Raw genomic sequence first — 16,412 nt, forward strand, 5'->3', positions numbered from 1 at the left:
GGCCAGCTCTTGTTTTCACTGCTCCCGTTGGCAGCGACGTCACAGATATGGAACCGAGACATATACACACATTGCAGCGTTTTGTTACACTACCGCACAATCCAATAGCTCCTCTCTGACGACTGGAAAGAGACACACAAAAAAAGGAATAGACTACAAATCTCAGATTTCATAATACTCAATTTACCAGACTTAATTATTACCGTTATGTCTCAAATTAATAATAAAAAATTAAAAAAACAGTTGAAGAAAGCTTTGGGATATTTTTCAAAAGTGTCATGCACGCTGCAAATAACCGCATGCAGTAGTTATGGTAAACCATCCAAGCACTTTTTATTTATTAATAGTCATAAATACACACAGCAGCTTCTTCAGAGGAGACTAGCGCCCTCTTCAGGTTTGAATGTGGAGTATTTATAAGGAGAGCCTTTTGCATTTCACAGGAAGCAACAGTCTGCCACAGTTACCTGTAATGCTTACCTGATAAAGCAAAAAAAATAATAAAACAAAATTAAAACAAAAAAAGGTTATGTGGAATTGATTATCATCTTCATATATATTTATATCTCTTTGCTTGCTCTCTCTCTCTCCTGGTTGCCACTGCACACTTAAGGCCAATGGACACCAGATGGATTATGATGCAGAACGGCTACGGTACAAAAGCTGAAACGCACGTCACATGTCATACAAGTGCATTAGATGCAAGCGGATCCGGCAGAAATACGCTGTTCTATTTTTGCTGGATCCACTTGCATCTAATGCACTCGTACGGGATGCGGCTTCCGTATTGTAATCCATCTGGTATGCATCCCCCCCCCCCCCCCCCCGCCCTCCGTTACTTGCACTTTATCCCCCCGTTGCTCTCCATTTCATTTGTTCACTTTTGTTCACAATAAAAACAAAACAAAACAAAAAGATGATAGACCTGAAATTACAATCACCAAAAAAGACCTCTGAGAAAAAGGAGAAATAAAACAAAAACAAAACAAAACAAAAAGGCTGCTTCTTTTCTTTTGCCTGTCATTGGCAGTTGCAGCAGAGAGGACACAGTCTGGTTGAAGCTCGGACGACATCAAAGAGGAGGCGTCGGAGGCTCCTTCCCCGTGGAGCTGCGCTCCCGCAGCTGGAGGTTCTCCAGCGCCACGTCCAAAGGCATGATATCCACGCAGCCCATCGCGCCGAAATCGGCAAAGTCCCGCCGCCGCTCGTCCTCGTCCGACGACGAGCTCTCCTCGTGCATCAGCGTGGAAAGCAGCAGCTCCTGTACGAACAGGCTTCGGTCGGCGCGCTCCCCTTCCAGCAGCTGCCGCTCCGCCTCCGACAACTTGGGCTCGTTCAACCTGGAGAGAGCAGCAAGTCCATTTGAGTTCCAGACGGTTATCGAGCACAATTATGAGACAATATAAAACAGTGGTTCCCCAACTTTTTCATGTTAACCCATTTTGACCTGAGATCAGATTCAAAAAATGTCTTCTACATCATGACAGTTTTCTGAAAAAGCTATGTTTCTATGTCAGTCGTTCTTCGATTTTTCAAAAATAGCAGACCTACAAGTTCATAGCGCGCCACTCGGTGGCGCGCTATGAGCTTGTAGATCTGATATTTTTCAATAGCTAAAGCATAACATAATGCTAACACCAAAAGGGGTTCCCGCCCAAAATGGATTAAGGACCCCCATGAGAGAAGGCTCTAGCAGTGATTCTCAACCCGTTTAATTTCAAGGACCCCACAGTTTGACATTAGCATTAGTCTACGGACCCCCCATTTAATGGCATTTCTATCTCTCGGACCCCCCAATTTATTTAACTCAAAGAGTTACAGAACCATAAGGGTCCATTTGGTTCCTAACTATCATTTAGCTGGGGACCCCCTGGAACTCCCTCAAAGACCCCTGGGGGTTCCCGGACCCCTCTTTTGGAACCACTGATATAAAAAGGCAAGAAAACAAAACAGTGAAAAGAAAAAGGTGCAAGGTAGAGGCAGGAAGACGGAAGGAAAAATGTTCACATATTAATTGCGAACGCAGTGAGCATTTACTATGAGACCCAGCAGATCATGTCTGTCTGTCTGTCTGTGTGTCTGTCTGTCACGCTGTAACACCACCCGCCCACCACCAGAGGGCGCAGCTGTATCACACACAAAAACACACACACACATGCACGCACACACACACACACACACACACGCACACACACAAAACTTAACTTAAAAAAAACTTAACGTAAAAAAAAACTTTACTTAAAAAAAAAACTTAAAAAGGAAAAACTTTAAAAGGAAAAACTTACAAAAAACTTAACTTAAAAAAAACTTAAAAAGGAAAAACTTAAAAAAAACTTAACTTAAAAAAAAACTTAAAAAATTACATAATTTATTCTAATTGTTGTTTTTGCAATTTACGAGCTGCGTTCGCTTCCCGCGTTCGCGCGTCTTACTTGTATATATACACATATTTATTCAAAAGGCTGAGAACCACTGGTCTACACTGACCGTGCTAAGAGGAACTGGGAGCTGTGGGGAGAAGATGAGGGGTTGCTTTCAACCGCAGAGGCCGCGTTGGTCGCCGCCGCGTTGGGCGGGGGGATGGCGGTGCCGATGTTTCCCGGGTTGTTGCCACGGCGCGTGGCGTGGCGGCCCGTTTCCAGCTGCTGCCGCGCCGCCTGGGCCTGCTGGCGCTCCAGCTGCAGCTGCATCTGGAGCTGCTGTAATTGCGACGCCGAAGGCCCAGATGAGTTGATCTGCCCGCCCGCCGCGCGGCGCACGCCTGACAGCTGAGACAAGAGCTCTGCGGTGGAGGAGACACGTGAGAATGAGCCTCCAGTGGTCATTGCTTCACAATGTATTCACTGTTCAACAAGCATATTTCACAATACTTTAAACCCATTAAGACCCGAGGTCGATTCTACAAATGCCCTAATCAGTAATAGTTCTCACACTTTATGCATTTTTTTCTAAAATGTTTAAAAATAGCAGATGTACAAGCTCACAGCGCAGGCACTGTGAGCTGCTATTTTTGAATAGCCAACGCAAAAATAACAAAAACTACACAGATGGTTTTAATGGGTTATAGCCCCCTCATCTGTTCCAAAAATAGCTTATAATTAACTTTTAACCTAAAATGCCCAAAATAGAGACGCCAAGTTGAAAAGGGTTTTTATGGATAAACAAAAAGATGATGATGTTGATACAAGATTTCTGCCCGACAGTGTTGATATAAATCCACATTTTGAGCGGAGCCTAGCATCACATACTGTACATCTGTTCATCACCTGCAATGGGATCCATGGCTTCTCTGTTACTGGGGGTGTATGTGGAGCTCTGTGACGAGGACAGTCCCCCTGTAGAGCCACTAGTAAAGTGCATATTGGTCCTACGTGCTCTGGGACCACCCAGACCTCTGCCAGGGTGGAACATTCTACGTACATGTCGGACACTGCTCGACTCATCGTGAAACAGAGTTAAGGCTCACCGTGATACTGTGGCATCAGTGACATGACTGACACGCAAGAAAGAAGAAACAAACATAATATGTACAGTAAATGGTAAATAAATAAATGGTACATTTATATTTATATATAATGCCTTTATCCAAGGCGCTTTACAGAGATTGTGCATTACATTCGCCCGTTCACACTCATACACCGATGGCAGAGGAAACCATGCAAGGCACCAACCTGCACATCGGGAGAAATTAGGAGTTCAGTGTCTTGCTCAAGGATCAAATTGGGAACCTTTCGGTTCCCAAGCGGCGGCTCTACCTCTAAGGCCTAAGCCACTGAGTAAAGCTGGCAGCATTACTCCAAAGTCAATTGGGTTTTTTGAGCGAGTTTGTTTGCTATGATTTGTTTGTTCTTATTGACCTACCGAAAGCTATTAAAAACAATTAGTTCAACTTCGTTTGGAGTATGCTCCTCAACAACAGCCTAGTGCAAAAAGGATATTAAATCTCTAGGTGCTCTGTGTTCAAGTGTGAGATGAGCTGTAAAGTCATCCGTCACATGGTTGGGGTCTCCTCCTGGCAATGCAGCACATATTGGACAGATCTGGAGAGAGTGAGGGCAAACCTGCATTATCCATCACAATACTTTACACACATTGTTAATGCCAACAAGAAGACTGAAAATCCAAGTGTGGTTCAAGGCATCAGGCCAAAACAAATATAAAACTAAAAATAATTGTTTGAGGTTTCATATATATCAAGTGTGAATTTCAGAATGAAACATCCAACTTCCCAGCTCACTCCTCAAAATTGACGTCTAGACCCGATTAACATACATTGAATTTGTAATAACAATAATATTAATAACAACAGCAGCAATTAACCCGTTACAAGAAAAGCACCTCAAATAAAGTTAGATTTAATACAATTGAATAAAAATAAATAATGCCGAATAAAGGTTTCAGCTACAAAAATGCAACAAATTGATATGGTAATCAAATAGAATAGGCACATGGAGTAAAATAATAAAGAATGTAAAGCAATTATTGCTTTAATTATCATAAAGTGAGTTTGTAACCTGTGGTCTTTAACACAAACCAACCGGCAACTGCTCCTGGCGGAACGCTCCGTCATATAAGCTTTATTATTGATATCAAAATGGGATCGCGGATTTATTTAAAAAAATTGTTTGGCCTTTCCTTCTTCAGCGATCCTAGACCAGTTTCCTGCATGCGTAATGCCGTTCACTTCTTGTATACAGGCTGACTAAAAAGCGGAATAACTCTAAATCTACGGAGCTCTCCATGGTTTTGACAAAACGCCAATGTTCGGAGGTCTTTTCTGATTATCCGGTGATCCCAATTGGAATATTGGCATTTTCTAGAACAAGGATGGCCTCATTTTAGCTCGCTAGAATTGACGCTAATATTTTAGCATCTAAAATGGACGCCCAAACCAGACATGCGTCACACTAAAACCAAGTAGATCCGGGTCGGCAGTTAAGCGTTGGCACTTGCGTCCACCAGGTGGTAGTGGAACGGTTAACTACTTAAAGTCTTGTATATGTAATTGTATGACAGATAGCGAAAATAACCAATCTACAAGTTCACAATGTGTCGCATCATGTGTTGTGAGCTTGTGAGCTGCTATATTTTTGTAACGTTTGAGGCCAGATTGAAAGTCTTTATTAATGTACAAACAGCAGAAGTCAGGAGGTTCTCTGGCTCATATGGTGTCAAGAGATCAGAAATACAACTCGGGGCCAAGCCGTGCAAACACTTAAAAGAGTAATCAATAAAGTAAATTGTAAAATGAACAGGCAGACAATGAAGAGATGCTAAAATCTAGTCCTGTCTTTTAGCTAAAAGCCTTGCTGCAGTCTTCTGAACAGTGAACACGCTGGAGCTGGTCCAGCTCTGACTGAAATAGCTGTCAACATGCTTTTTTGGACTTTTTAATCAATTCACCATTTTCCAATTTCCGACATGGATGCAGCCTAATATTTTACATTTAATTAATAAGGAAATTGTAAGTGTTTAAAGGTGCAGCAATATTTAAATTTAAAGGATAAAAAGGCACTTCATGACGAATAAGAAAGTGGCCAGGCCTCGTTTAGAGAGAGCTTTCATGTGGTCTGCATATGGTTTATATACTCACCACCTCTGTGGAAGTTTCTGCATGTTCTGAAGTGACATGCTCCTGTAGGGATGTTTCTGTGTAGCCCATCTTGCCACAATAGGGACAAGTAAATGACTGCGGTTGCTCTACTGAGAAAGTGTCGCCGCCATAATACAAGTCTGGGAAAGGAATACAAATGAGTATGTTGTTAGATCAAAACCAGCTCAGTGGCCTTGTGGTTAGTGTACACCATAAGACTGGGAGGTCAGGGTTCAAATTCAAAACCCAGCTGAGTCATACCAAAGACTATAAAAAGTGGTACCCAATGCCTACTTGCTTGGCACTCGGCACCAAGGGAAGGATTGGGGGTAAGTGCCTGTGCCGCCATTCTAGTGTCATGTCCAAGGGGTGTACTTGTACATCAAGCTACCTCATGCTAAGGAAACAGGAGGCTCTAGAACCGCTGGTTCTTAATGTCTTTAGTTTCAAGCAGCATCAGGACTCGACAACATTTAATACAACTCAAGTCTGTTTTTACCTTTACAGTCCAACTACACCTGGCGTCCGCCACAGCAGAGCGTGTCTATTATAATAATTAACTGAAGCTGCTATATTGACCACGGACGCAGTCAGTCTCTCTTACTTATTTACCTACTACTTTCTCTGCGTGGTCCTTCAACAGGTGAAAACAACATAGAACTGATACAATAATAAATACCTCATTGTACCAGAGGCAGCGTGACACAAAAGTGCAACCTTGTGGGATTTCCTTTTATTCTATATCTATAATCATGTGGTGAAAATAAAAAGTGAATTACCAGTCAATATACCCTACTACGCTACAAACCCCTTACCCCTGCATAACCAACTGCATTATCATGTGGCAAAATGAGTGCATATCGAGCAAATGCACTCAAACCCCCAAATAGTGTCACATAAAAAAAGAAAAAGGGGCAAACACCTTCATTCAATTTATACCAGGAGCTGTCAGGTTGCCAGGTTTAAAGACATTGTTAATTGGGTAAGGTTTTTTATACATATTTAACCAATGCAAAGTCACAAGCTCATGTTAGCTTGTGACTAAATAATAACTACATTACCATTGGAACATGTTCTTTTTGTATGAGTAAAGTAACCCCACAGCAGCAATATATACATTGTTCAAGTAAGTCAAATGTAATGAGCGAAACATCTCCGTTTGGCTTAAACGGTGCAGGAAAATTGGAATGGAGACAGAGCGTATCTTGTAGCCCCAGAGGCAGGGGGCCTAACACGTTTAATAATGAAAACGATGACAGCAATTGATCTCAAGATTAATTAGATGAATCACAAGGGATGATTCTCATCACAAAATAGACATTTTAGCTAGAATTGGTTCCCAATACTGGTTCTCAATAACCCTAGTACTACTACTGTTAACTGCATTCACTTGGTGTCCTTATACACCAAGTGTAAAGCGCCTTGGATAAAGGCGCTATATAAATGCACCATTTAATCAGGGACTAAAACAAGTGTTGAAAGCTCTATATCCTGAAAGTAATCATTGCTACAGAGTGTTTGTTCAGTAACAGGGATCCCACCATCTCTCCAGCTCTTTAGAAAACTCAAAATACATTTGAAGGTCAGGATACCAATTTAGTCAATTCAGGAGAGCGGCCTAATACAGAGTACAGGTGAATTTGAAAGTAAAAAGGAAGAAAAACTAATGGGGTTTCTCTCCTGATTGGATTAAATTTGTGTCCCATTTATGTCTTTGTGTTTACTGAAGTGCTGGATACTAAACATATGAATTTCACATTATACACATGTTGGTCAGACATTTGTGTGCCCCGCAAAGCCAGTAGCTCCAAGTTCTTCTTACCATAGTCTACCCGGGTTAATATACACTGCATGGCGTGTTCTGTCGTGTGCCGTGTTGTTGTGGCTCCACTCTCGTAGCACGATGCACACAGGTCGTAGTCGTAGCAAATTAAACACTTGAACCGTCTCCCTCTGAAGTTCCCTTTTAAACAAGCATCGCAGCTCACACCTGCCCAAAAAGAAAGGACATTGTTAGATGTTGTCAATTTTGTATGTAGTCATGAGTCCCATAGGTTGAGAATGTGAATTATGAAGGGATTTTCCTTTTTTCGATTCAATCAACGTGAAAATCAATACTAGTTTAACCACTTTAGCCCTATTCAGAGCCATCTAATAGAAGAGTTGCGATAGTGAGGGGGCAGAATACAGCCTGGTCACATGGTTCATGTACTCACGCGAGCCCATAGACTCCAATGCATTCCGTACACTTCCGGTTGTCCCTGTGTGGAGCCTTCAATTAGGGACAAACCAATAGAAGTCTATGTAGAAGAGCCGCCATTGGACTGGCCCCATGAAGTGAACGGAGTTTGCGTAACTCTGTTGTTGTTGCGCAACAATACATAAAATGGCCGATCTACAATCTCACAATGCGTAGATCAGCCATTCTTTTTTATAATCGCTTAAATTGATTATTTCAATAAACTGTTGCACCCCTTGTCTCAACCGACTGTTTTTGACCAGTACTAACCTCCTGACCAAAATAGGGACACCAGGTTTTAAGTAGTTAAATCTTAAACCTCTGCCCCAGGAAAACGAGGATCTGTTTAAGCTACATTTTTAGGTAGATTTGAAAATAGTCGATCTACAAGCTCACAACACGCTGTGATGTGTTGTGAGCTACTAGATGTGCTATTTTCATTCTGTGCTTTGCACAAAATATTTTCAAATGGCGGTCCACAGCCAAATTTCAATTTGGGGGTCCTGTGGTATTAAAGCCGAGGTATTAGAGCACTTTCATTTCTAGTAAGACCTACTTCTTTATAGTAGTCATTTGATGAAAGAATATATGATGCAGTTTGTTGCCATGTTGTTTCACTACGGAAAAGAGTTTAAACACTTGAACCACAGCATCTCCATTCTGGGGGTAACGTTCACCCAAAGACATCAGATCTAGAAGCTAACGTTGTGTTGTTGCGACTGCAAGCTATTTTTGTTGAAGAGATTTGGTGTAGAGGGAAGAGTGCACCAAGTACAGTGCAATTAAACTCATGTTTAGTTTCTTAAAAACTTGCTGCTCTGTATTTTGCTGTCAAGAATCTAGCATTTAGTTTTGTATTGCACTTGCACAAAAATTAAATGAAAGCAGGCAGAATATCTGGTGATTTTGGTAACTTGACCGACAGCCTGAACGTTATTCCTGAATCCTGACAAATAAAAGGCAACTGAACAGTCAGGAATAGTGCTCATCATGAAGTACCCAACTCTGTGGAATAGATGTCATGTACAGTACAGAGAATGGACACAACATATATTTCTGGACCTTACTAATGGAACAAGAGTAAAATAAGGCCTACACCAAGGGGCACTATCACGTTTTAGGTTGCATCTTGACATGGCCAGCTGCTGCTCCGAATACTTTTTAATGTGCAAACTACAGTAGTTTGCAACTTTGCACATTACCATATATTCGTAGCAGCAGCTGCCTGTCTGCATACTTCCTTTATTCGTAAATGTTCATTTTTTTGTCCAGCTCCAGCGACCAACATGGATGATCATGTGTATAACAATTCCTTTTGAATCAGTACATCTTGACATGGACCTGCTTTTGAGTGGTCCTGAGGGAAGGTTATGTGTGGCAACACAAATCCAGAAATGGTTCATAAATAAATACCGACCTTGAATTCAGATGCAACTGCTTCATGAGTTAAATTAGCTAGTAGTAGTACATATTATACACATGTAAATGCCCAGTGTTTGAAAAATTATAACTAAGTGTCAATACACTGCCGTTTCTTTTCTTTACATACATACGTATGAGTAAAGTGTACATTACTAACTTGTATAGTGTATACTATACACAAGGTAGACTAAGTTACCATGGCCCAGCGGAACATTAACTGACTTACTTGGCATAATTAATGAAACTATACCAATAAGCTGAGTGTTGGACCCAGAGCAGAGAGTAATATAATTCATATTTGCTCTTGCCTTTGGTTTTGCTTATGGCAACTGACTGTCTCCTGGCCTGTAAAGGTAACTTGTGTTTGCATAAATGAGCACCATAGCAACTCCCAGGAGCGTAGGCAGTAAGTCAGAGAGAGACTAAAATGAACACAATACACAACTAAACTCCTCAGTGTTCATTTATCCATGACGTGTAACTCTGAGAGTGTACAAGTGTAACCACACTCTCAAGAGTTAAATTAACACACTCAGGATTTTGCTGTGTAGCACCTCCTGACTTGATAATAGGTTAACCAGGAATGTAGCCAGCACGTCTGGGTACCCACAGAGAAAGAGAGGCTGTTCTGTACTGGTTATACATACTAATTGGTTAGCAGTAGGTTACTTACTAGTGGTGTTACTACTGGTCAGCAGGTACTACCGATTAGCAGTTGGTTACCGGCACTACCTATTGGTTATGTTTATGACACAGTAGTTTACTTACTACTGATTTAGCAGCAGGTTATTTATTACTAGTAGCAGTAGGTTTCCAGTGGTGACTCAGCAGTAAGTTACTAATACTTACTACTGTTTAGCAGTAAGTTAGTACTGGTCAGCACAGCAGTACGTTAGTAGCACTGGTCAGCAGTAGGTTAGTACTGGTCATCCAGTAGGTTAGTACTGGTCAGTCAGTAGGTTAGTACTGGTCAGCAGTAGGTTAGTACTGGTCATCCAGTAGGTTAGTACTGGTCAGCCAGTAGGTTAGTACTGGTCATCCAGTAGGTTAGTACTGGTCAGCCAGTAGGTTAGTACTGGTCAGCAGTAGGTTAGTACTGGTCATCCAGTAGGTTAGTACTGGTCAGCAGTAGGTTAGTACTGGTCAGCAGTAGGTTAGTACTGGTCAGCAGTAGGTTAGTACTGGTCAGTCAGTAGGTTAGTACTGGTCAGCAGTAGGTTAGTACTGGTCAGTCAGTAGGTTAGTACTGGTCAGCCAGTAGGTTAGTACTGGCCAGTCATAGGTTAGTGCTGGTCAGCAGGTAGGTTAGTACTGGTCAGCCAGTATAGGTTAGTACTGGTCAGTCAGTAGGTTAGTACTGGTCAGCAGGTAGGTTAGTACTGGTCAGTCAGTAGGTTAGTACTGGTCAGCAGTAGGTTAGTACAGGTCAGTCAGTAGGTTAGTACTGGTCAGCAGTAGGTTAGTACTGGTCAGCAGTAGGTTAGTACTGGTCAGTCAGTAGGTTAGTACTGGCCAGTCATAGGTTAGTGCTGGTCAGCAGGTAGGTTAGTACTGGTCAGTCAGTAGGTTAGTACTGGTCAGCCAGTAGGTTAGTACTGGTCAGTCAGTAGGTTAGTACTGGTCAGCAGGTAGGTTAGTACTGGTCAGTCAGTAGGTTAGTACTGGTCAGTCAGTAGGTTAGTACTGGTCAGTCAGTAGGTTAGTACTGGTCAGTCAGTAGGTTAGTACTGGTCAGTCAGTAGGTTAGTACTGGTCAGCCAGTATAGGTTAGTACTGGTCAGCAGTAGGTTAGTACTGGTCAGTCAGTAGGTTAGTACTGGTCAGCCAGTATAGGTTAGTACTGGTCAGCAGGTAGGTTAGTACTGGTCAGTCAGTAGGTTAGTACTGGTCAGCCAGTATAGGTTAGTACTGGTCAGCAGTATGTTAGTACTGGTCAGTCAGTAGGTTAGTACTGGTCAGTCAGTAGGTTAGTACTGGTCAGTCAGTAGGTTAGTACTGGTCAGCAGTATGTTAGTACTGGTCAGTCAGTAGGTTAGTACTGGTCAGTCAGTAGGTTAGTACTGGTCAGCCAGTATAGGTTAGTACTGGTCAGCAGTATGTTAGTACTGGTCAGTCAGTAGGTTAGTACTGGTCAGCAGGTAGGTTAGTACTGGTCAGTCAGTAGGTTAGTACTGGTCAGCAGGTAGGTTAGTACTGGTCAGCAGTATGTTAGTACTGGTCAGTCAGTAGGTTAGTACTGGTCAGCAGGTAGGTTAGTTAGTGAATATTGAGTGAATATTGGGACCTGGTCTCGTTTTGATGACAGTGCATTAGAGTAAATGAGCAGGGCTGTGTCGCCATTACAAACACTACACCATAAGCATATGGGATGATGGCACCTCTCAGGATATTGTAGTACGGTACAGGCAAAGGAATGAGCACAAGGGGTCGGGCAAGTGTCGTACGACCCAAAAAAATGACGTATTTTCAACTGGGGTGGGAAAGTTTAACATGACGTCATTTGTATCGAGCATAAAGGATCATGTGACGCAGAAATACACGAGGCTTTTACATGAAAAGACGTCTCCTAGCGACATTAAACGTTAGCAGGCTGTTGTAGTTAGCGAGTGATATGCCCCCCCCCCCCTCCCACCACCGCCCCCCGGCTAACATGCTAAAACTGTTAGCTTGCATTGTCATTACGAGACAAGAGCTCAAGTTAAACGCGCAGGGGCTCCTGCTTGGCTCTTTAACATTCGCAGGAGGCACAATATAGATTCATACCAAGTGTCGTCTGCATTCAAAACGGGTCGAGTAATAAATTATCGTTTTAAAATGCATGGTGACCCAGCCAGCCAGCAGCATGAGCCCCATTTACAAAAACATGGCAGTTAGCATGCTAGGTGTGTGTAGCATCATGCTAACCAGGGGCAGTACGCCTTGGACACTTGTATTTGTGTCACTCACCCTCATGTCGGGACATCCTACAGGACAATGACACCGACCCCCTCCTCGGGCTCCCCAACACGGATCAGGGGATTGACGTAGATGTTGATAAATAACACAGAAAGGCGTGTTGCTCTATCTTCTCTTCCTAGCAAGATGGATCCGCACAGGTTACAGTTTGTCTGCTGGGCAGTGCTGCTCCCCTCCCCGGCTGACTGTAGTGACAGTGTACGTACTGAGGAGTCAGTACACCAGGGGGCGTACTTTCCCCTAAAAGTGGTAGGTTCCTGACTGTTTGGAACAACCCAGTGGTCCTCAATCTCATCCTCGGCACAGGCAAGGCCCAATGGCCCATAATGTCAGTGCTACAGACGAATAACGGTCTACTAATTATCCATAATGTATAAATGATGGATTAGGAGTCAGGACAGATAGGCCTTTTCGGGGAGGGGTCAGAATAAATTATGGACTTAGAATGTTATTCGTCTCAACTTTACTGTTCTGGAGTAGGGGAGAAGGGCCCACTTGAAGATCTCGAAAACATTTTCATAGCAAGTATTTATTAATGAATTTGTTTGTTTGTTTGTGTGATTGTGCGTATGTATGTATGTATGTACGGGCGGCTGTGGCTTAGGAGGTAGAGCAGGTCGTCCAATGATCCATGGGTCGGCGGTTCGAATCCCGGCTCCTCCTGTCTACATGTCGAAGTGTCCTTGGGCAAGACACTGAACCCCAAATTGCTCCCGATGTGCTGGTTGGTACCTTGCATGGCTTCCGCTGCAATCGTGTGTGAGTGAGTGAGTGAGAGAGAGAGTGAATGAATCAGCCAAATAAAAAAACATTAACATTAATAATAAAGTATTTTATTTTTCAGTTCATTTCTGTGCTCACGAGGAAACGTACACTCCGACAAAACCAGTGCATTATAATGTAGTCTTCACAGCAGTGTAGAGGATTAGGTTCAGTCTCCCAAGTCTCCTTTTGTGCCTCTTTCATGTCTTGTCTATAGGTTTCTCATAAGACTATAAAGAGCAATATTTTAACACACTGTCTCTCAATGTTTGGTCCTGGGTTCCACCAGGGGTGGGTCTTGTAGCACTTGACCTAGCCTTGACGACCATGCAGTCTTAAGTTATGCAAAGGTTGAAACTTGAAATGTAATTTAGATACAATAGCATATTATTTTGGACAGATGCCAGCTTCATTTGTTGACCTGGCTGGCATCCTATAGTTTCTATAGTTTCAATGCTGTATTTTTTTTAAATATTATACTGTTTAGACTGATGCTCTAGGACAGGTTATTGGTTTACCTAATGTTAGATTACTGATACACTAGTACACTACACTGTACTGTCTCTATGCATTTGATGTATGTGTTTACCTTGCCTACTGTAAGATAAAGAGCATGTTCTAAACGCCTAAATTGTAAATGGGCCTGTACAGGTCCACCCTGCATGGTTCCCGGACCCAATGTTGAGAACCAATGTGTTTAACACGTTCTTTCAATGCAAAGCAACAAAGAAACTTGTGACTTCACCCTGGAGCGTCTGAGCCTGATATAGCCATGCACACTTGAAATAGCCAACAGTTACACATTCTGCACACTGTTACATGTGCTTAATTTAAACAGTGATGGGTCTCGAAGTTCATTTCAATAGTAATCACTGTTGACTATTAAAACATCAACTCTATTGTATGCAGATGAGACAGAAAAGAATAAGAAGAAAATGACCAACACCCAATGTTTCTCATATACAGAATAGTCATGGATGTTTACATACTATGTGCAAAACATGGAAACAAGGCAGTCCATTTGGAGAAAAAAAGACAAAAAAATGTCTATCAGTTATTGTGTAACAATTAATCGTGTAATCGATTAATCCATCGCTAAAAATATCAAATAAAGGTTTTGTCATCAACTCATTTTAGTGATATCATGTAAAAAAAATCTTTGTTTGCTATTTACAACTTAAATGAAATGTAATGCTTGTCATTGTTCCATATTATATAAATGAAAAGTTATATTTTTCAACATTAAGCAATTTCAAGATATCTTCAGGTTCAGATAACGTCTGAATGTTTACCGTTGTGTCTTATTTTATCATCATTTTAGGATTCAACACCACTTTCAATAAACAAATAGCAGGTCTACAACCTTATTACTATTCATTGAATGAGCAAGTTTATAGTTTATAGTGGTCTAAATTAATCAAATAGATTCATTGATTCATAATGTAAAGGACAACTGCTGGTGAATACTTAGTGATAAGCCCTGTTACACTGCTGACAGGTATCACCCTAAGTATAATGGTGTCATATCATCTAGTTGAGGTTAAAGCTCATTCGTCGGAATGGAGAACGACGGGCCCATAGAATTCTATTGGAACTTTGGAAAATCCTATAGGATTCTATTGGAACTTTCAAAAATCCTATAGGATTCTAATAGGATTTTTGAAATCCTATAGGATCCTATTAGGAATTTAGAAAATCTTATAGGATCTTTCAACTAGGGCATCGGGGGCTGGAGTGGCGATTGCCGGCCATCGGTGAGCCCCGGTTTGCCCGTCGCTGTGTGTTTTTTTTTTTTTCTTTTAAGGAATTTAGTTTGTTTTATGAATTGAGATGTAATGGGGTGGTGGGGGGTATAATTCATATAAATTGTATCACCTGAGCGAAATTATGTCATCTTCCAATGATGATGAATAAGACTTATATGCCAAACCTTAAGTTCTGTTTTAAATTATAAGAATTCCTGCAAACACAATAATATACATTTGAAGCTTTACATGTTTGAGCATTTACTGTACAATCAATGGTATACCGGTACATTTTAAAGGTGCAGTGTGTACGTTTTCTTATTCCACCTGGAATGAAAAGCTACGATTACATAAATTCTTTGGCATGAGAGCAAGGCCAATACAATTCTATTTTTGGTTGTGTGTGGACGAATTGAGATGGACAAAAAACATACGCACAACACCTCTATTATTTAAGAAAATAAAATGTGTGAAAATATCAGTGTCTTAAGCCACCACTATGAATTAGATATGGAATGTGTCAAAATACCAAGGAAAAACAATACCTATAATATATTCAGTATCAACGAGTGTGTACAGTGTTTCATGATAGGAAAAAAAATCAAGCATAACCTTTAACACAAGTTTCTAAACGACCACAGACTGTTCAAGCCCAAATATAGTTCTCTGTACAACTCAGAAACAAATAAACCTTTTGACATTGTTGCTGTAATGCTTTGCTACATGAGCTTGTAGATGGGCTAGTTTTGGCGTGCAACGCCATCGTACAACAAAGTATAAATCAGGCTTGATGCCACAGTCATACCAAAAGTTTGGGTGACTTCAGAATTCCCTCTAAAGTTTCATACAGCTATGGTAGGTCTGTAAAGCTTCCGTTTGTAGAAGTTCATAAAACGACTGTCTGCTATTTTGTTCAGTTAGCAATTAGTCTTTGGTGTGCCATGGAAATGTATGTATGGATAATGAATTCCTTCTTCATATCTTCTTCTCCTCCTCCTCTTCTCTTAAGGATGTGGTGGTGAACTATAGCAGACCTGGATACTGTGGTAAATATTGTTTTCGCATTTATTTTAACTTGATTGATTTCTGATCCCCTGCAGATGTGTACTGACACAGTTTAGACATTCACAGGAAGTACTTGAAAACCCGTTTGAATGTTCCTGACATGGTTCACTCTGACTCTGGCGGAGGCAGATGCAAGTAGGTTAAACAAATGTTAACAACTTAAACCTATACGTAGTTGACCGGAGTGCCCCAGGGCTCTATGCTAGTTTACCCTCCACTAAATTATCTTCAGTGAACATAGCCTATATCTACACGCATTGTGAGCTTATACGCTATTTTCACTGAATGTGTTTAAGAACTACTGGTTCTGTATTTAGACCCAGGTCTGCATAGAGAATATTAGTTGTGTTTGTCCGGTCATTGCTGTGTCCTCGAACCGAGGTGACTTTGGATCTTATGGCATTCCTTTGTCCGGCCAACTGTCTTGTCAGTCTTTCTGTGTGACCTGATCGCTCTGGTGACGGTCAAACACAAAAGCTGCGTAGTGCTGCTGGCTCTCTGGACACCTGGGGCCATGTCACGCATCAGTCATATCATCTATATCCTTCCTGTCTTCCATGGATTTTCGTTTGAAGAAGCCGGCCTGGACGAGCAGAAAACTCAAGTTATAAGAAGACCTCATTGTAAAAGT

The 16,412-nt window shown here is 41.6% G+C and overlaps 2 protein-coding genes across 2 annotated transcripts in view; both read right to left on the bottom strand.

The window, feature by feature from the left end:
* Positions 1-316: 316 nt before the first annotated feature.
* kcmf1 (potassium channel modulatory factor 1) lies at positions 317-12,444 on the bottom strand. Its single transcript, XM_079524672.1, has 7 exons — positions 12,201-12,444; positions 7,416-7,583; positions 5,594-5,733; positions 3,939-4,040; positions 3,267-3,444; positions 2,488-2,782; positions 317-1,340 (listed from the first exon to the last, which is right to left on the bottom strand). The coding sequence occupies exons 1-7, from the start codon at positions 12,214-12,216 to the stop codon at positions 1,073-1,075; spliced, it is 1,167 nt and encodes a 388-aa protein (XP_079380798.1). The 5' UTR covers positions 12,217-12,444; the 3' UTR covers positions 317-1,072.
* A 576-nt stretch (positions 12,445-13,020) lies between these two features.
* Positions 13,021-16,412, bottom strand: part of itga1 (integrin, alpha 1) — an 82,070-nt gene continuing 78,678 nt past the window's right edge. Inside the window, exon 30 of the mRNA XM_079525033.1 lies at positions 13,021-16,364. Within this exon, the coding sequence (XP_079381159.1) occupies positions 16,299-16,364 (66 nt within the window). The 3' untranslated portion in view covers positions 13,021-16,298. The remainder of the gene's footprint in view (positions 16,365-16,412) is intronic.

This window comes from Electrona antarctica, assembly GCF_951216825.1.
Source record: "Electrona antarctica genome assembly, chromosome: 16".
NCBI lineage: Eukaryota > Metazoa > Chordata > Actinopteri > Myctophiformes > Myctophidae > Electrona > Electrona antarctica.

Excerpts from the sequence above, each read along its gene's own strand:
- kcmf1 (XM_079524672.1), bottom strand. Across the intron at positions 4,041-5,593 it reads CAGAAACTTCCACAGAGGTG|ATCTGTCCAATATGTGCTGC; the intron begins GTGAGTATATAA and ends CACTCTCTCCAG. Across the intron at positions 2,783-3,266 it reads AGCCATGGATCCCATTGCAG|AGCTCTTGTCTCAGCTGTCA; the intron begins GTGATGAACAGA and ends CCTCCACCGCAG.